Raw genomic sequence first — 21,343 nt, 5'->3', positions numbered from 1 at the left:
GTGCACTTTGGGAATTTTTCATGAACTTTCCTGCAGTACCACATACACGTACAGTTAGTTCAGCTCAAAAAGCAGTGGGGAGCAGCGACACCTGAGTTTTTAAATAGCTCTAAGTGAGGTGTTAGCAGAGAGACACCTAACCTTGCAAAGCGCAGAGCTGGCACTACTACCTAATATACCTTGTTATCTTGAGGTGCATAAGTGTTATTGCTGTGCTTCTCTAATATGACAGGTGCTGTGAACAGTACAGCGGTATTTGTGTGGCACTACACCTTAACTACTGAATCCTGCCAGCTTCTAACTGGAGAGCCATCTTCAGTGTCTTAAATTTGTGGAAGAAATAATATGCCACCTGTGTTGTCCAGTGTAAGATAATATGAAGAGTTTGGGAAATACCTTTTCAAGCAGCAAAGAATCTCAAAGTGTTGGGAAAAAGATTTTCTTTCACCAAATGCCATCTTCAACTCAGTGGGATTCCTCCTTCCTTCTTGAGCTGTCTTCTCTTATCTGAAGCCAGACATTACATTTCAGTGCCTTTTTTTTTTCTTCACTGAATAGCAAATTTCTCCTTGTTTCAAAGGCAGAGAAGCCTTGACTGTAGTCTCACAGTATCATTTTTTGATGCTTCAATTTCTGTATGTACCTGTGTGGGGTAGGAAGTGCAACTGCCATCTTCTCTGAATGCAATGGGTGTGTTTAAGATTGCTGTCACTCAACTTCTTCTGAAAAAGACCATTGAAAAACAAGAGTGGCATCCTTAGCAGTATAGGTAAGAAAGGATGCATGGGTTGCATGTCTACAGAGCAAGTTAAGAATGGGGCAGAGCTGTTAATCAGACAGAATTGTGAGCTGGAGGATTGACCAGGATCATAGCATCCCCTTCCTTTAAGACACCAGTTTTGTGCAGCTGAGTATTCAAGGAGATTGTTACATTCTCTTTCAGGATAGCTGAAGCTCAAATGGGAAATGTGTTTATTTATTTATTTATTTATTTATTTTATTTTATTTTTTTTCCTGACTCATCCTGTAGTGCCTTCCTTTGCACTTTGGTCTATATTTGTTATTTCAGTTCTCCATGCCTTGTGAAAGTAGCGCAAATCAGCTGCCCCCACATTAGCATTTGGATTCCTTATAGCTCACTGCTGTCATGTGATACTTCAGCCCTGAAGGGGTGTTTTTATGAGCACTGACCTATTTTACCAAACAAAGGAATCTGAGCAGGGAAATAGAAGGGACAGAGAATGCAGCCTAATAAGAGCTTTGTGTAATTCGTCAGTGTCGCCTTCTCTTCTGCAGAGGGGGTTACCTTCCAACCATATAGGAGCCAACTCTTTTTTTTTTTGGTCTGTCAGCATAGAGGAGATTAAGGCAAAAATTAAAAGTGAAAGTGAAATATAACCAACTGCATTACCAGACATCCTGATTAGAAGCCTGCACTCAAAGACAAATGTTTTGGGATGCACAGGTAAAATAGTTGTGCAGCCTATCGTGGTACTTCATGAATAAGGAGGAGTAAGTAATCTTCCAGGGTGAAAAATCCATCTGCCTGTTTCTATTAGAATTATGATTCTTGTTTCTTCCGTTATAGATAGTGTTTTGTGGATCAGTTCAGTCACTGAAGCTCAATGCCTGTACATATGTGTAGTCTTATGTAGATTTCTGTCATTTAGTATTCATCACCCAAATAAGTCTAATTGCTCCTATTGTTTTCAGATGGCTTAATACATAAAAGCATCCAGCTTGTTGAGAAATAGCAAGTACTCTACTCTGACTTTCTTCTCAAGAAAACTCTGTCCATTTGACAGTATCTGCAATGCTCTGGCTGCAGAGAAGTCTTCTCATGGAGTAATTTAAAATGGGAAGTAAAAAGCTGAGGACCACATGGCATGGTAATGGGAGAGTTGGAGGTTCACAGTGTAACTTCCTCCTTCATGGAGGGCAGTCATGTTTACTCAGACACCTCTGTGTTGGTGGGTTTTCACTTTTGGATTAAAAAGTATTTGAACCTGAGTGTATTTGAAAATAAATTAAAAGCAATGGGGCACTGTTATCTTGAAATCTACTCAGTTCCAAAATGTGAGCTAGCATGGTGATCTGTGAAAATGTCACAGAAGGGATAGGAGGTAGGTGAACTAATATTAATCCTAGCAATAGAAGCCTTAATAATGACACCTAGGCACATGGTTTTGTTGTTTTGTTTTGTTTTGTTTTTGTGAGTAAGAAAGCTAGTGTGAGAAACCATAAAACAGCTAGCATATTAAATGTTTATATGGGAATGGTAGTGATGTGGATTGTAGTGTTCATCTGACACTTTGCATGTTGAGAACTTGTTTACAGTGCTAGGAAGTTTGAACAGTTATCGTTCTGAAATATTGTGTATTCAGTGTTTGCCCCAGGCCAGATTATTAGGAATATTTCCAGGCAAAACACTTTTAGATGAGGTTAAGGAAAAAGTATGTTGCATTGTCTGTGTAAGAAATGTAACAAAAACCTCTTTGTGCTGATTGCAGACAGACCAGCAGATGTGTTTTCGGAGTGACGTAATAGCAAAAAAGGTCAGCATATGTTTGACTTCCATTCACAAAAGTATCTTAGGAAAAGGAAATCACAATCTTTATAAAAGGTAAATGTATTGTCCCTGGTGTACTGGAGTCAGTTCCAGGTACTTCCTTTCTTCAGGACACTTATGCACATTTCCTTCCCATGAAGTCTATAAAGAGAATGGATAGAAACAGGAAAAGGAAATAAAATCTCAGTATGATTGTGGCAAAGACTAGAACAGTTAACATATTGGTAATTTCAGAAAGGGTTTGGTTCAGATGAGAGAACAGATACACTAAAAAGACTTGCTTCTCTGATTACAGTGCCTGACTTCTGAGCATGCAATTGCAATCCGTAGCCTCTCACTTGCAGTACCTGCAGCGAGCCCTTGCATGTTGAGCCTTGCAGACCAAAAATGAAGTTCACAGCACTCTGCATGCGCAGGGGTCCTTCTTCTTTGCTCAGCACTGGTGAGGCCACACCTGGAGTACTGCATCTGGTTCTGGGCTCTCCAGTACAAGAGAGCCATGAACTTACTGGAGAGAGTCCAGCAGAGGGCCATGAAGATGATGAAGGGATTGGAGCCTCTCTGCTATGAGGAGAGGCCGAGAGAGCTGGGACTCTTCAACCTGGAGAACAGTAGGTTCATGGGGGGAGCTAATCAATTTACATAAATACCTGAAGGGAGGGTGCAAAGATGATGGAGCCAGTGGTGCTCAGGAATAGCAGAAGAGTCAGCAGGCACAGATAAATATCTGAACATCAGGAAATACATTTTTACTGTGTGCGTGACTGAGCACAGGTTGCCCAGAGGGGCAGTGGAGTCTCCTTGTTGGAGATCTTCAAAAGCTGCCTGGACATGGGCCTGGGCACCCTGCTCTGGGTGGCCCTGCTTGAGCAGGGGTTGGACCAGATGCCTCCAGTGGTCCCTGCCAACCTCAACCATTCTGTGATTCTTTGAGTAATATCCAAGCAAGCTAATAAAGAATTGAAGCAAGGCATTTCGTAATGTCATCCTCCTTCCAGGTGCTGCAGAGCTAGAGAAGTGCCAATCTCCACTTGTGATTCACAGTGGAGAGCTTGCATCTATAATTATTTTTTTTAAGCTGAGGATGAATCATTCCTCTTCTCTTTAAACAGTATAGGAGAGAGAGGACATGTAGTCTTTCATATTGTATCCTAATGGCTAAGGCACTAGGCTCTCAAGTGGAGAGATCTCTGTTTTATCCAATGATGATGTAGTACATGAACTGTATTAAACTGTATTTGTTCTGTTGCCCTCTCACCTTTTTTGAAAAGTGGCTCAGTGTTAACACAAAGAAGTCTGGGTCTGCTGCCATTTCCATTTTGAGTGGTGCTCACCCAGGTGGCTAGAGGTCTCTCCTGGAATCCAGAAGATGCTGATTTGAATCTTTTGCCATAGCCAGAACTGACCCACACGTCTAGAAGTGGAAGCCTCATATATTTTAATGAAAGCAGTATTTGCCAGTGTTTGGTTTTTTTGTTTGTTTTGTTTTGTTTTCAGAGCCTGTGTAGATGTATGCTGCTAGTTTCTGGCCCTGAGGTTTAAGGAATAACAGAAAGCTCAGCTTTGAGTATTGTAATAGAATGTTACTGTGCTGTGTAAACAAGAACTGGGGCAGTTCTGGCCATGAACGGGACAGTTTTGCATTCTTTACAAAGACTTCACCAGGAAAAATGTTGGCAGCTCTGAAGTTAGTCAAGAGTTTGATGACTTACCTGTCTGAAGAGGCCTCAGGACACGGATTGGTTATTTTCAGAGGATTAATATCAAGGAAAAGGAACAAAATCAAGAGGAAATATAAGAGTTAGGGGGAAATAGATCAAAAAGTTAAGGGAGAGCAGGTTATTTCATTAGCAAGGTGGATGTCTGGCCAAGCTGATCAAGGCATATGTACTTTGACAAATTCAGGAAAGGGGGAATATGTGGAATGTAAAGGGTTGATATCAAACCTCAGAGCTTGGGTCTGAAGGACAAGTATCTAAGCACAGTTGCAGTGTGTCTGAAGAGTGTGGTCCTGGTATATGATCAACACTTGAGGTAGGAAGGGATGAGAGGTATTGCTATGAAAAGTAATGAATGGTACCAAGCTGTTAGGGAAAAGCAGTGATACTGAAAAACAAATAAATACTGTTATCTTGACTGTGTTATCACTGTTAGCAATATTTCCAAATACTTGCTACCAGAAATGTGTTGGCATTGCTATCAGTCTTATTTGGATATCACATGCTGGGGCTTCCAGTGCCACCTCTGTCTGTAATTTTAGGTAGGGCTCTGTCGGCTATATAACATGAAGGATTTTTGCATATATACGAAAAAGCAACTACATGCATGTGCAGCACAGGACATTCCTATTTACGCCTGTTTTTAGAAGAGCAGACCTGGATCCTTCAGCTTATTTCCATGTGATAAGAAATGTGCTGAACTTTTTAGTTCTGTAGCTACAATCTTACTCCTCAACTGTGTTGGTTTGTGTACCATGTGATGGAAAAAATGTTTGTGCTCCACTGCACAAATTACCAACAACCACTGTTCCCAGGGCTGTGTTGGCAGCTCTGTCGAAATCATCAATAGTGCTGCTAAGCAAGAGAGGAAGTTACCAACAAAAAAGCAGGTTTAGTTCAGCTCTGCTGAAAGCAGAAAGGAAGGGAAAACTACTACAACCTCTGAAAAGACTTTCTGAGGAAGTAAATTGTATTTTATCAGGTTAGATCAAGACTTGAGAATACACACAAATTATAAAAGTATTAAAAATAAATTGTTTTAAAAATAAATAATGAACTTATTTTTATAATCATCTATAAAAATAATATTAATGCATTGGGTTTTGCGGAAACAAACCACAGAATCATAAAATAGCCACTACTCAGTCTTATAAAATGAAATTTGTTTTAAAACTTTTCTTGCCTACTTGATTAAATTTGAGTGAGTTGCAGGATAACTGATTTTATAAAACATAAAAATCAGGAGACATAGCAAAACACACTAATAGAAACAATGTCCTTTTACATAAAGGGCTTAGAAACATTTTCTGAGCATAAGATATCTTACTCTGATGCAGCTAAGCAGCTTGATATGAGCATTGCAAGATACTGTTCAACTTTGGGTTGTAAACTATGGCACATAACTGTTGGAAAAATATAGTTTACAAAGTGTATTATAAACAGTAGCATAAAATATATTGGTGTATGGATACAACAGTGCTTAAAAACTGTTCTCATGTTTTAAATATTAATAAAAGATACAAATATCAGAAGTTATCACATCTTATTTCTAGAAGTCCCTATACTAAATTATGTATTAGACCCTCTATTCAGGTTTTGTAGACACATCTCATTCTTGCAAATGAATACCTTGCCTGCAGTCCATACTGATGTCTACTATTAAAGTGATGTCTGTGAAGGCTGTCAGAGACTGCCATGTCTCATGTACTAGCTATTTGATATATCTGTAATAATAGTCGATGCCGGCTTTGATGTGCTCGGTCTAACCCCTGAGTCCACTAAAACTTGCAAATATGCTCATCTTTATGTATTGTTAAAACTTTCAGACTTTTCTCACAGAGCAGAAGGAAAACTCCTCTCTCTTCTCCCACTGTTTCCCCTTCCTGTTTCCACAGGTGTCAGGCTCAGATCTTGTATTTGCTCAGAGTGCAACAACTGATTTTTCTACATGCAGACCAGCCTCTGGTTATGGGATAAATGTACTGCATATTGTATCTCATGTAGTATCTATGTGCTTACCTTGTAGGTTAAAGAAGAATTTATTGTCTGTAGCTTTTTAGCAGTCTAAAGATAAGGATGACCAGGAAATCTTAAAATTAAAACAATGATTATTTAGAGAACAGAGACAAGAACAAATTCTGTTCATTGACAGAACAGAATTTTAAGCCACATTTTTGTGGACACTGAAGGGCATTCTCCAGCCAGATCTCTGTGAGCTGCATTATATACATCTCCATTGCTTATTTTTCTTTTGATCAGTCCCTGCTTTTCATGAAACAATTTGCAAGAAGTCACACTGGGCTCCTTGGTCTGGCTTTGTCCTGTTGTATGCCTTGACTTTTTACCGACAAAAGTTTTATTTCAGCTACTACTTTCCCACTTTTTTTTTCTTCTTTTCTTTACAAGGAAACCGATATATTAATTGAGTACCTAACCAAGTATTTATAACTTCAAATGAAGCCTTTCCATTTCTTTTGCAAGGGCTGTGCGTAGTTTTGCATAGATTGTGCCACTTACTGAGCATACTTACATAACTGTGTCTTGAATTTGCATCCATTTACACAGGTGGAGATAGTATTTCACTTAGATTTTAGAAGCAATGAACTTTGGATCAGACAGATAACATGAAAAAGTGGACATCAAACATGAAATCTGTGCAGGCTGTATCGAATGGGACCTGATGAGATCTGGGAGGACAGGCAGAGAGAGCAGTATGTGTTCTCAAAACTGTGATTTTGATGGTCTTGAATCTATTTGTGAACTAGATTCAGACCTGTTAAGTAATTTGGTTGGGGGTTGGGTGGGGAATAGCAGTGCGAATAATCTTGGTCAGCAGAATGAAGCCCTGACCTTGCTTTTAGCCAGGAGTCTGCAGTTAAAGCATTCACAGAAGTGTGTTGGATTACCAAGCTTAATCCCTTGCCTTGCTTGAGAGGATTTGTACCCATGGTTCCAACTCTCAAGAGATTTCAACAGCCGTCACAAAATAAGGAGAAAGAAGCAATGCTTAATTTCTCCTCCTGGTGTCATCCCACTTTGTATAATTAATTAAGCGTTCATTGAGGCAGGGATAAGAATATAGTTTACCCATCATTTAAATCCTGTCCTCATTACCAGGCTAGAGTCTTCCCACTTGCCCTCTTTTTTTTTTTTTTTTTTTTTTTTTAACCTTTTCTATCTCAGACGTTGGCTGATCTGGAGGACAATGATTGCAAAAAGAAATAAAAAAGTACTACAGAATAGCTTTATCTCATATTTAGGTTATCTGTGTAGGGTGATACTGAGCTGCAGATTTTTCCTGGGGTGATGTCGAATGGGATTTCTGTTTCTTTGCATAAAGTCATGGAAACACAAAAGATATCAGGTCTCTATTTCACCTTTTTCCAATCCCCTGAAATCTTAAAAGTAACTGGGTTGATAAAGTGTTATGCTAAAAGCACCAACTGAAAATGTTTTTGAGAAGTGGGTTTTGATACTCGTAATTGTTAAATCAAACATTCATAACATTGCTATTTGTCAGTGACACTGAACTCCACCTTCTTATCCTGTAGTATGTTGTTGTTTTTTTTTCTTTCAGAGTTGACATCCATGTGACAGCAGCACTGATTTTCATTTTTATTCAAAAACTGCTACAAATGCTAGATGATGATTTTAAATGAGACTTGATCAAAATTAATGAGGTGGCTTAATGCTAAGCCACCTGAGGAGTTGAACAGAATTTGAGGATGCTCATGATCCTCAACGAAATAAATATGTTTGAAAAGGAATTTAAACAAAATTTAAATCCCAGAGTCCACAGTTCAGATGCTGAAAATCCCCACTCATTTGTCCCTTTAGAGTCAACTATGTGTTAGATATAGATTAATGTATAGATTGAATGTGTTTAAGAAAAAGAGCTATTGAGTTCATTGAGCAGTTTTGTCTGTACGTTACTTGTTCATTGTGGGCCATATAACTACAGGGGAAAAAAAATAAAAAGATAACTTGTTCTTTGGCATATCCTTCAGAAGAGACAGTAGTAGAATTATGCTGGGTTTATCCCCAAAAGGGAAAGCTGAGAGTGCTATGTACTAGATGCTGTTACAGCTTCTGCAGTCAGTGTAACAGGCAATGAAAGCCAGGATAAGCACACACGTACAGCTCTTTTCTGTGAAGTTCTGTGTGCACTGAACTGCACACAGTGGTTAAAGCATCCACAGGGTATGGGCAGCCTCCAGGTAAGAATTTAATTTGAGGATTGTGTGGTTGCTAGCAAATGCAAACTTTTCCAGAAGTTTCTTTATTGCTAATGGTACACATGAGTCACGAAGAGCACAGTGACTTTGCATTGCTGGGAGAGTTTGCAGGCTAATAATTGGAAACATTCTTACTTGCAAGCTGAAATCATGAAAATGATTTTGACAGTCTGAAACTAAATGCCCTTTTTGCAAAGATGCTTTCAGAGCAGAGCCACATCCCGGGAGTGACTCAGTGAAGACTGCATAATGCAGATGGCAGAAGCAATTAGAAGCACTCCAAAAGCAGAGGCTTATCATTGTTGCTGTTGTTATTGTACAAGCAGATAATGCCTAAGCAGATAATGAAAGGTGGACTCATTACAGGAGGAAAAAAAAAAAAAAAAGTGCTCAAGTGCTTGACTAAAGATGTGCTTACCTTGGTCTCATAAATCAAAATTCAAGTGGCTACCAAGTTGAAACCAGTGTAAGTAAAGGAAACAACATTTTTGTAGCTTATGCAGGAAGAAGGCTTTCAAATGAGGAAATGGGGCCTTTTGGACACATCTTATCTCAATGTTAAAGCAGATACATTATCAGATTGTGATAGTAATACTAAGTAATGGACAGAAAGGTTGTATTCGAGAATGTTCAGTGAGTTCTTTCAATAGACAAACTCATAAAAGTATTAAAATGGTAAAGTCAAAATGTATGCATAAAAGACAGCCATAAATATTTCAACAGTATAGCTAGCTGTTAAATGTTTTAGACAAATGATCTGCTAATCCTTGTTTCAAAGAGATGTCAAGCGTAAGTGACCACAGCAGTAAGTGGGCATGCAGCTTTTATTAAAAGGTCTGTGAATAACCGATGCTGCAACATGTACTGTGTATTGTAATTTGGATCTGCTATACGTGGTCCACAGAAAACACTGTGGGCTGGGGATGTTGTGGTTTAACCCAGCAGACAGCTGAACACCATGCGGCTGTTTGTTCACTCCCTCCAGCCCACAGTGGGGTGGGGGAGAAAACTGAAAAAATGCAAGACCGTGTGTGTTGAGATGAGGACAATATAATAAAAAATATAAATAAAAATAATAAAAGTAATATGTAATAATAACATAATAGAAAATAATAAATATATATAATAAAGTAGGAATAAATAACAATAAATAGTAATAATAAAATAAAAATGAATAGAAATTATATGAAAAAATAAAAATCATAGAATAATAAAAATATATATGATAATATGATAAAAAGCAATTGAAAATAATTACAAAAATATAACTATCCCTGCCAAAACCAGGATAGGGGAATAACAATAAAAGTGAAGATACAGCACAGAATTCAGTTTTAATTAAAAACAACAACCACCATCAACAAAAAACAACCAAATGAAAAACCACCTTCTTACACAAAGCATCTAGTAACAGAAAATCCATTCCCCATCAATATGTGCCTAGAGAGTTATTGGAGCTCATTAAAACCTACCACAAAAACCTAACTTCTTGAAATAAGTATCTGTCCTAGTTGGAATTTGATTTTGGCTGAAACAGTTCACTTGTGAGCTCCTTCTGAGTTGGAGAAAACTGTGTCAGTTGTGGCTTTCTGACTGTGCTTCCTCTGGAAAGAAAAGCGTTTATACGAGAACAGCAATGTGAGGTTTGGTTCCATGTATATCAATTAATCCAGATAAAATTTGTTCAGTTAACAAATACACAAGTGTTTTTTTTTCCTCTTAAAACATTAAGGTAAGGGGATTATCCTTACAAACTTACCCTGGAAGTTAAAATTACACAGATGCAAAACAGAGTGCAGCTTTGCAATGTTTTGCACAGTAGGCTCTATGGTATCACTGTTCCAATTCTTCGTGTATTTACAATTTTTCATGTCAAAGCCTCTGGATTAGTTTGCAGCTCCTTTTCGGAGTGCTGTTTGGTCATTATCAACAAACTGAAACAGCGTTTCCAAAAGTATTTTATAATAAAGATTGCAATTTTATGGTGTACAGTCTTTTCTATTCTTTTTTCTTAAAGATGGGACGTGGAACACCGAACCTCAGAAGACAGTTAAGCTGGGGGTTCTGCCTGTCAGAAGTCTGCTTGTGATGGAAGATACCATTTGGGCTGCGTGTGGTGGACAAATTTTTATAATCAGCACTGTGACGCATTCCATAGAGGTAAGTGCTTTTGAAATTAATTATTATTCACATGCTATGCTGCGATGTATAAGTGGTAAAATTTAAACATTAAAATCTCTTTAAGAAATGTGAAGATTTAGGAAGCGTTTTGTAAACTATGGTTTCATTTATTGTGTTAAATCCCACCCCCTACAGCCTGAAATTCTACCGCAATGTTTTTTTGCTGATGTTTGATTAGATCAAGGTATGCTTCTTCTTCCCCCCATGTTTCTACATATAGTGCTTATAGGGTATTTGGGGGAAGAGGTTTGCTTCAAAATGAGATCGAAAGGAAAAAAAAGCAGCAACAAAAGCAGCCCGTACAAATTGCCCATTAATTCCAGAAGAAGGTTTAATGCAAAGAGACTGCCTCTGCATAGTTAGATGTGACTTCTGCTTTCTGAGGATTTCTTAGCAAATTTCGGATCACTTCTGTTTCTCAGTGGTCTACAGAAATGTCCTTTGTGTAGGAACATTTTCAAATGAATAATCATGCAAACGTCAGCTTTTCTGGGAAGACAGAAGAATGTTAAGGATTCAAACTCATATTTACAACCGCATTTTCCAAAAAGCATGAAGCCTTCCATTCTGTTAAAATTGCAGTGCTCCACCAAAAGAATGTCTCAGCGCCTAAAGTTTAAGAGTTGATGAAATGTGAGCGATTAAAGCCTCTCCTTCAACCTATGGTACAATTATACTGAGTGCCATGATGTTTACAGCCATGAAATTCTTTCAGGCTGGAATTTGTGATGAGATCACAGCCTCCTTCTGTGTGTGCTTTGTTGCTGCCTTTTTTTTTTTTTCATTGATGATCCTGTTTTCTCCCAACAATTGTCTGTTTGGAACAATTGATTCTGTGAGTCATTGTCATGGGATTGCAGGGAGAGCGAGTGTCCTAATTTCCTGTTTTTATCTGTGATTTCTGGGTGACTTGCTTCATCGAAGTAAATGCTAGAATCGTATATTTTGCTTCTTTGTTTTCCTTTCATTTTTCTTTTATCCTTGTTTTGTTCTTGGTTTGGAAGTTATGAGGAAAAAAAGATTTTGAAATGGTGATTCGGATAGGTTCTTGTGGATAGACTTCCAATTACCTTGATTGTGGGGTAGCCTCTGGGACACCTGGAGTTACTGACATAGACTTGTGTGACGAATTCTTACTCTGCTCTGCACTGGTGTGACCTCACCTTGAGAACTGCATGCAGTTTAGGGCATCAAAGAAAAGGATATAAAACTATTAGCGTCCAAAGGAGGGCAACAAAGATGGTGAAGAGTCTAGAGGGCAAGATGTACAAGGAGCAGCTGAGGTCCCTCGGTTTGTTCAGCCCAGAGCAGAGCAGGCTGAGGGGAGGCCTCATGGCACCTGCAGCTCCCTCACGAGGGGAGCGGAGGGACAGGCGCTGAGCTCTGCTCTCTGGGGACAGCAACAGGACCTGAGGGGACGGCATGGAGCTGGGACAGGGGAGGGTCAGGCTGGGTGTGAGGAAAAGGTTCTGCACCCCGAGGGTGGTCGGGCACTGGGACAGGCTCCCCAGGGCAGTGGTCACAGCACCGAAACTGACAAAATTCAAGAAGCATTTGGACAGTGCTCTCAGACATAGGGTTTGATTTGGGATGTTCCTGTGTAGAGTCAGTAGTTGGATTCAATGATCCTTGGTGGGCCCCTTCCAGCTTGGGATATTCTTTGATTCTGTGATGTTTCTGATCTCTCTGATTCTCACAAGATATACGTGGCAGTAGTAGTAGATCACAGTCAGATTGTTCCTGAGATTGGGTTTATACAGCCATATCACTGTAAATAATTTTTGCAGTTCTGGCCTGATTCAGTCACCAGGTTCTTCCCAGGTCAGGTTGCGTGCCTGCAGGTGGGATTATGGTGTGCTATTTTGGCACAGAACAAATCCAGACAAGCTTGGAGGATTAAAGAACATATTAAGTTTATGCTACTAAAATACAGCGTGGCATTGTCAATTACAGAAGTGAAAACAGAAGTTCAGAGAGAGACAAATAAGATTCTATCAATCTCTCTCAGACACAGTAGTTCAATTTTTCAGCTTTTACTTCATGTTTTCCTACAAAAACATCACTGGAGGTTTCTTTCAATTTCCCAATTGAAACTGACCCATCCATTATTTTCAGAGCCTTGGTTGTTATAGATCCACTGACTTCTATAGCTATAATTAACACACAAGCAATGAATGCTGCAGCAAGCAACATAAAGAAATGCTGCAACTGGAAATGGTGTGTCTGGGTTGAATAATGTTTTTGCAGCACAGATAATTGTATTCAAGACTGTGATGAATATTTGCATGACTAGCTGATGGTCGTGTTTATTTCACAGAAATACTCATACCATAGCATGTTTTCTTCCTCACTGAAGTGCAAACAAATGTTGATTTTCTGTTGCTTTTTATTGATCCTAAGATATACATAGTTACTGATCCTGTGTTAATCATCTCACCAGACAAAACAGCTCACTGCTTTTTATTGCTCTCCTCAGTTACCTGACTTGTTTTGATAACTTCCTGGTTTTCTATTTCCGAAAGTTATCTGCTATGATGCCCATACCATGTTTTTTGGCAATATTGGTTTAATACACAAGGAAGTTTAGACACTCTCTATAGGATATACATGTATTTTAACAATATCAGAAACAAAATATATCTGAGCTACCTCTTCTGTACTGTGCAGAGAAGAAGCGTTTCTATATGGGGGGAAATCAGCAAAGAAATGGTGTATTCTCCCTCTGTGTCCTCTCTTTAGGGGAGATTCAGTTAGTAGTAAAGACTTGACTCTAGAATTTTGGAGTCAAGTTCAGTAATATTCATTTTTGCTCTGTCAACAGGAATGCAGGTGTCACACAAGGCTCAACTGTTATTCTTCCCTTTGTGCAAATCCTTTATTTTTCCATATTCCTCAAGTTACTGCTGCTTTTTTCTTGATTGCTTTTTATTATTGTGCATACATTTTATATGCTCTGGGTCATTATAAACTATTTATAAAGGTACCTGACAAGTTTTGAAGACCTTACTTACGCAAGCCCAAGAGCATATTCAAGATCATTTCATAAACACCTTCCTTGTAAGGCACTCCCAGATTCATAAGCATTTAATTTAACTGCCTGTGCATTTGCTAAGTGCAAAGTACATTATTCTCTGAACACAATCTCATTGCACACCTCCCTGCTTTTTTAAGACTCTGATTTAAACTTTTTTTTAAAAATTGTTACCCAATGAGCAGATTTGGCATCCAATGTATTGATTATGGGTGTTACACACTTTTCCTGCTTTTTTTTTTTTTTTAACACGCTTGGATAAGACTTTCAATTCACTTGTTTTAATGATACATTATTGTAGTAGTTGTAGTGTTTCAGGAAATCACTTTCATCGGCACAGTGCCCCACACTGGCACGATGCCTCAAGCTACTTGGCAAAGGATGTGTGAGAAATGCATCAATTGTTGTTATGTATTAATTTTATTTTCTGATACTCTTTCTGTGAAGAAGAAACTTGTCTTCAGCCTTGACCCTTGATCTGGGATTTGCATTGCTGTTTAGTATCAGCCTTCATCCTACGGAGTTCTCTGTGCATGTAGAACCTTAAGCTCTGCAAAGGCAGTCCGTTTAAAAACAACAACAAAAAAGCCAGAGAATGTAACGGAATAAAGTCGAGAATTGAATGGCATTCCATCCTGTTCTGTTTCGTCTTGTTTTTAAAACTTGGCTAACTATTTATGAGCTGCTCTAGTTTTAACAATGTATAAGTAGAATAAACCAAAATATTTAGCTGAATAAACTAAACAAATGAAAATCCCTATACCTGAGTGTGTGTTGCCCAACTACTGTATCTTCTTTAAAGAAGTAAAAACAATTTCTTTCACCTTGTGGACAATGATACCCATTATGCATCTCTCATTAACCTTGAACTAATGTGGTTCAGTTCTTGGCACAGCTGTATGGTACAAGTGGGCAACCCCTCAAAAGAAACATTTCAGCTATGCCCCGTGCTGTTGAAACAATAGTTAGCTATGTCAGCCTCCACTGCAGGACAGACTCGCTGTGGCATCCAGTGTGTTCTGAAGCTCTGATGTTGCCATAGAGTTAGGAGAAGACTGCCTGAGGGGGGAAAAAAAAAAGACTGAATAGAAGTTAGAGACTAATGTATTTATGAAAAGTGAAAAAGTAAAATGGAGTTCGATTCTTTTAATAACAAAGGGAATGAGACATTTTTGTCCTCGCATATCTGTATTTCCTGTAATGTGTAAAAAAAAGAACTTGAGGAAAAAGGACGGCTCTTGGATTTCAGATAGATGTGTAATTGAAACAGATGTCAAAATTATCTTCTATACAAAAACTTTGTGCTTTGTAAAAGAATATACAGGTTTGGGTATGTTCCTGCTCCATCTCAGAAGGCCCTTTGAATGAGAAGAATAGTTCTTTTTATATGCTTCTTGTGGTGTTGACAATATTACAGTTTTCCTTTAAATGTGTCTGTTTCAACAGACAGCTGTACCAACTGCAGGGCAGACAAAGTGGGAGTATAATGAGTTAGCTGGTAAAAATGGAATGTGACAAAAATGCCTGTGCAAGTTGTTTACAGTTGCACTCACAGAATTGTCCTCTGTGGTCAGAAAACCAGAGAAAATTAATTTTTACCATCAGCTTCAGTTTTCTTCATATTTCAAGCCGTTCAAATTGCTAAAATTCACTTCAGTGGCCTTGGATCTGTCCCTGAGAAGTTTTTAAGTCAATTCGTTACCGTCAAGGCTGAGAGAACTGGAGTTGTTGAGTCTAGAGAAGAGAAGCCTCCAGGGTGACCTTATAGCAGCCTACTAGTACCTAAGGGGGGGCTACAAGAAAGCTGAAGAGAGACTCTTTGTCATGCAGTGCTAGGACAAGAGGTAATGGCTTTAAACTAAAAGGGGAGATTCAAGTTGGATGTTACGAAGAAATTCTTTACTCTGAGGGTACTGAGACACTGGCATAGGTTGCCCGGAGAAGTTGTGGATGCCCCATCCATGGAAGTGCCAAGGCCAGTCAGGATGGGGCTTTGAGCAGCCTCATCTAGTGGGAGGTGTTCCTGCCCATGTCAGGGGGGTTGGAACTGGGTGATCTTTAAGGTCCATTTCCACCCAAACAATTATGTGATCAGTGTATGTATGAGTCTATAAACAAAAGTGTATAGAATATCCCAAGTTGTAAGGGGCCCACAAGGATCACTGAGTCCAACTCTTGACTCCACACAGGACCACCCAAAATTCAAACTCTGATCTCCAAACACTTGCTGAACTCTGGTAGGTTTGGTGTCATGCCCGCTGCCCTAGGGAGCCTGCCCAGTACCCAACCACCCTCTCAGTGAATAACCTTTCCCTAACCCCCATCCTGACCCTCCCCTGTCCCAGCCCCATGCCATTCCCTCGGGTCCTGTCGCTGTCCCCAGGGAGCAGAGCTCAGCACCTGCCTCTTCGCTCCCCTCGTGAGGGAGCTGCAGGTGCCATGAGGCCTCCCCTCAGCCTGCTCTGCTCTGGGCTGAACAAACCAAGGGACCTCAGCTGCTCCTTGTACATCTTGCCCTCTAGACTCTTCACCATCTTTGTTGCCCTACTTTTGACACTCTCTAATAGTTTTATGTCCTTTCTATACTGTGGTGCCCCAAACTGCACATAGTACTCAAGGTGAGGCCACACCAACACAGAACAGAGCAGGACAGAGCTCCTCCTAATTTAGTGTCATCTGCAAACTTTGTGAGCATTTGGCTGTTGTGTCCAGATCATTTTTGAAAAACATTAAAGAGAACTGACCCTTAAATGGAACCCTGTAGGATCACACTAGCGACTGGCTTCAAGCCTGGTGTAACCCCACTTACTACAACTCTTTGAGCCTGACCTGTCAGCCAATTGTTCACCCATCACATTATGTTTTTGTCTAGCTGTAAGCTCAGCATTTTGTCCAGAAGGATACTGTGAGAGACAGTACTGAAAGCTTTGCTGAAATACAAAAAGATTACCTCTGCTGGCTTCCCTTGGTCAACTACATGGGTAAAACTATTTTTACAAAGGGCCGTCTGCAAGAAAACATTTACATGCATTATGATATATCATGAAATCTAGTCATAAGATCTGTTTCTGGCTTCAGAAAATGTTGTTCATGGGTAACTTCCGTTGAATCAATTGCATGATCACAGAATGGTTTGGATTGGAAGGGACCTTAAAGATCACCTAGATCTGACCCCCCTGCCATGGGTTGGGACACCTGCCACTAGATCAGGGTGCTCAAAGCTATGTTATGTGATTAAAAAAAAATAAAAAAAATGAGTGGAGATTGAGGAAAGCGATGAATATAAATGTACCTGTCAGAGGTGCTTACCTTGCATTCTGCAGTGTTGTTAGAAGAGTCAAAAAGTAATGTAATAATGCTCTCTAAATCTGAACTACTGCCTAACAGCTGGAGAGAAACTTCTCTATTCATATTTTTTTTTTAAATTAACATTTGAAGAATAGCATAAATTCAAAAATAAATAAATAATTCCCATTATTTTTAAGTAGCCAATTTCTCAGTGGAAAGTACTAATTTATGGATTTTATTTGTACTGGTAAGTAATAAAATTAAAAAGGGCCTCTAAGTAAAATATCAGAAGTTAGGCTTTGTGAAAGCTTGAAGTTCTATTCTTCATCTGTGGTCTTCATCTATTCATTGAATTTAGATGAAGAAATAGAACTATATAACCCAAATACATTCAAAACATAATCATCTTAAATTTGTAATTTAGATTTGCATGCAAAATGACCAAGATATAACTTTTAATTATAACACACAGAAAACCGAAGTATGCTTTCACATGGAGTAACAGGGTACTTTTGCATTTTATCTGCAAATATAATATGTACTGTGAATATTAATGAAGATATTTACTTACATATCCTTCAGGTAGGGATTTGTATACAAGGAACACTTTACCATTTATTTAATCATGGAAGTTTTGTTTATCAGACTAGCTCTCTGTATTTGATATAGCTAGTGCAATATTTAAAGGCTCTGTATAGACAGTTTACTGACATGACAAAAAAAAAAGAAACAAAAAATCTTTACTTCTTGTAAATGATTAAAGACCTTCACTACAATTTTATTTCATGTGTTATACTTTCATGTGTTATACAAACATGTAAAGAGGTGTCAGCCTTCTTGGAGCCACGTAGAAGTCACAAATGTGAAATCACCAGATCAAGAAAAAAAATTAGGCACTAGATCCTGAAAGTCTGGCATTACTACTTTCTTCAAAAGGAGCATTTTGATCTTTCTAACAAGAAGCATCAGTATTTTGAAGGTCAGGGGTACAAAATAGCTAATACTTCTAAATATTATCTTCTACTACTACTACTAAATTCAGAAATGTCTGAATCAAAAAGATGCTTTCTTGGGTATGGTGATTGTGTGATGTTCTCAGTCCTTGGGGAAGCAAGAAGGACAGTCAGTAGAACTGTTATTTGGGTTTCTGTAGAGATACTTTTGGTCTATTTAGGGACCTGGTTGATAGGATCTCTTGGTAGGCGGTTCTAGAAGATAAGTCCAGGACAGCTGGATGTTCTTCAAGAATGAAATCTTGAAGGCACAGGAGCAGGCCATCCCTGTGTACTGAAAGACAAGCTAACAGGGAAGATAAACAGCTTGGCTGAACAGAGAACTTCTGGAATTCAGGAATAAAAACAGAATTTATGACCTTTGGAACAAGGGGCAGGCAGCTGAGGTGGACTACAGCAATGTGAGGTTATGCAGGGAGGAAATTAGAAGGGCCAAAGCCCAGATAGAGTTTAACTTCACCACTGCAGTAAAAAACAGTAAAAAAAAATTTTTTGTTGAGTGCATAAACAAGAAAAGGAGGACTAAGGAGAATCTGCATCCTTTATTGGATCTGAGGGGAATCATAGTGACAAGATAAGAGGAAAAACCCAAGATTCTTAATGACTTTTTTGCGTCAGTCTTTATTACTTCAACTAATTCTTCTCAGGGTATCCAACTTGCTGAGGTAGAAGACAGAGGCAGGGAGCAGAATGAAGCCTTTAAAATCCAAGGGGAAATAGTTAACAACCTACTACACCACTTGAATATCCATCTAAGTTATGGTGAAGGTACTCTATCTTTAGTTAGACTTTGGTTCAAAAGCTGAGAATCTTTCCATACTAATGATGATGTATTTTCAAAAAAAAAAAAAGTAACAGGAAAAATTAATAGGTCTTATCCAGAGGATTATCCTTATCTTGTTTTTCTTACAGAGCCATTTTGAAGCTCATCAAGAGGAAGGGATGGTAATCTCTCACATGGCTGTTGCTGGAGTGGGAGTCTGGATTGCCTTCACATCTGGATCTACGCTTCGGCTGTTCCACACAGAGACACTGAAACACCTCCAGGATATTAACATTGCCACGCCTGTTCACAACATGTTGCCAGGTAGTTGAATCCCACCATATGATAAAACATTTTTGTTTTGTCTCTGTCAGTGTTATTTTTCAGAGTGTTATAGATAAGGCCAGAATCCGAACATCAGTCTCAGGCTTTGATAACTGTCTTGTGACTATTTACTTTGGTCAGTCGCAGTCTGTTACCTTCCCAAAAGAACGATGTGTGCACTGAGCTTGTTGAATAGCAATTTTCCTCCTAAAAGGCTATAAATTATATAGATAAGCAGGTATTCTGTTTTGTCCTTTCTTTTTTTTTTTTTTTTTTGTGTGACTATAAAACATGACGGCAGTGCAGTCTACCAAGAAAATGTGTTTGCTTTGCAAAATTTAGTATTTGCTTCTGGAACTTGATATCAAAATACACGATGGAGTCAATTAGCCTAGGATCCAAACCACTAAGGCAATTGCTTAATTTTAGTTACATCAGTATTCCCAGTGAAGTCAGCTGAACCACTCACATTCTTCCATTTAAGAGTTTGTTCCATGTTTTGCTGTTTGGAGCTGTAGTTTGCTCAATTAAAAGGTTAGTGTTATAGGCAAAGATGAAACCTGTGTTTGTTGGGTTGACATTTAGCAGATCTTTAAGCATTCTAAGACAGAAGCTTTTTAATCATCCCAAAATCATCAGTGTCATAGACAGTTGCATTGGCCTGTATCGAAGTGGGTGGCTCTCTAATAACTAGGGAAATGTCTGCGTGAGATAAACCTGTTTCTGGCACTTTTTATTTCAGTTGCCATGCACGGGTGTTATTACAGACTGATGTAGGCTAATATGACTATGGACTGTGTAGTGCTGGAGGGCAAATGCTTTGGGATGTCTTTTGGCTTACGCATCTAAACAGATGCACATCATGTAGGGGATGTGAGAATGTTAGGAGAAGACAGAGACAGAAGAATGATACTGGGATGGCTGACCATGAGTTGTCCATGAGGGGACAAACATTCCTTCTGTATGTCCATGTTTATAGACTGTAATGGACTAAGCTACTGCAATTTTTATTGGAATGTGTGTGCCAGCTTCATTGCTTTGCTTTTAGTAGACATCAGTTCTTCCAGCACTGACATTATATTTATATTCTTAGGAGAATGAGGTATAAATCTTGCATCAAAATGTTTCAGTTCTTCAGTCTTAGTCTTACCATGTTTTCTTTAAGAGCATGTTAGCTTTGCAATAAAGCTCTGTTTTAAATTGTGTCCATTTACAGTGTTCTAGCCTGGGTGTTTTTCACATGTGTTGTTTGACTGTAGCACCAACAATGAACAACAGCAAATGTCCTGCCTTTAAATAGTTTTAAATAGGTTGCATGATTTAATTCATCAGCCTTATGCAAAGAAATCAAGATTAGATTTTTAAAAAGATAACTTCCAAGATTTTCTCTTGTTTATAGGGGGATAAAAAGGAAGTAGGGCCTCCCTTACACATCTTTTCTGCATATAAAAATCTTCAAACAAATTTAGCTTTAATGTTCATTGCCATGGTAATAAAACTGCTGATGTAACATGATTTTTTTTCTTTTTCTGTAAAAGAGTTCTAGCTAATTATATCTCCTTGGTGTCATTCTTACTCATTTTAGATTCTTGGTGTTTTTTCTTTTCCTTTTCTGTCTCTTCACAAAATGTGCTTCGGTGAATGGAAATGGAAATTTATTTCAGGAGTAGAACATTATTACAGCAAGTGTTCCAAGGGAAGACTCCATTCTATAAATGAAATGAATTTCAATTATTGAGCAGCAGCTCTTGGGCCTTTTTATATGATACCAATAATACTGCAACAACAAAGGCTAAAAGACAGAGGAGTAGGAGGTAAAAACTTTTGGAACAAGAAGAAGACAAAGAATAAATCAAACTCTGTATAGTATATGCTGAGATTAAAAAAGAAGAAAAAAAATGAAAAAGGAGGAGGAGTGAAGCTGCTTCGTATTTAGAATTGTGCATTGTGCCTTTTCTGAGGATTTTTAGGGACTGAAAAGTTAGGGACTAACGTTTGGAATGGTAAGTGTGCTACAGGACATCATTTAGTTTTAAAAGAAACAACTCTTAGTTTTCTGTAATCCAACAGGAGTTCTTTAATATGCAAAAAGAACAGATGAATAAAAATTCAATTTGTATTAAAATGAGACAGAAGAAATTGATGTAAAAATATTTCTAAGGTTCTTAAGAAAAAAGGAGAGTGCAAGATCATGAAATAACTTCCAAGAACCTGGCCTACT

General features: G+C 38.5%; 1 protein-coding gene across 9 annotated transcripts in view; it reads left to right on the top strand.

Annotated features, from left to right (window-relative positions):
• ARHGEF10 (Rho guanine nucleotide exchange factor 10) overlaps positions 1-21,343 on the top strand; it is a 118,729-nt gene that overhangs the window by 85,581 nt on the left and 11,805 nt on the right. For all 9 annotated transcript variants that reach the window (XM_072036375.1, XM_038176790.2, XM_072036376.1 and 6 more), the window contains 2 exons: positions 10,540-10,682; positions 18,948-19,122. In XM_072036375.1, the coding sequence (XP_071892476.1) occupies positions 10,540-10,682; positions 18,948-19,122 (318 nt within the window). The remainder of the gene's footprint in view (positions 1-10,539; positions 10,683-18,947; positions 19,123-21,343) is intronic.

The sequence above is a fragment of the Anas platyrhynchos genome, chromosome 3 (genome assembly GCF_047663525.1).
Source record: "Anas platyrhynchos isolate ZD024472 breed Pekin duck chromosome 3, IASCAAS_PekinDuck_T2T, whole genome shotgun sequence".
NCBI classification, from domain to species: domain Eukaryota; kingdom Metazoa; phylum Chordata; class Aves; order Anseriformes; family Anatidae; genus Anas; species Anas platyrhynchos.
The sequence above is the reverse complement of the archived record's forward strand: the minus strand, read 5'-3'. Positions and strand labels throughout refer to the sequence as shown.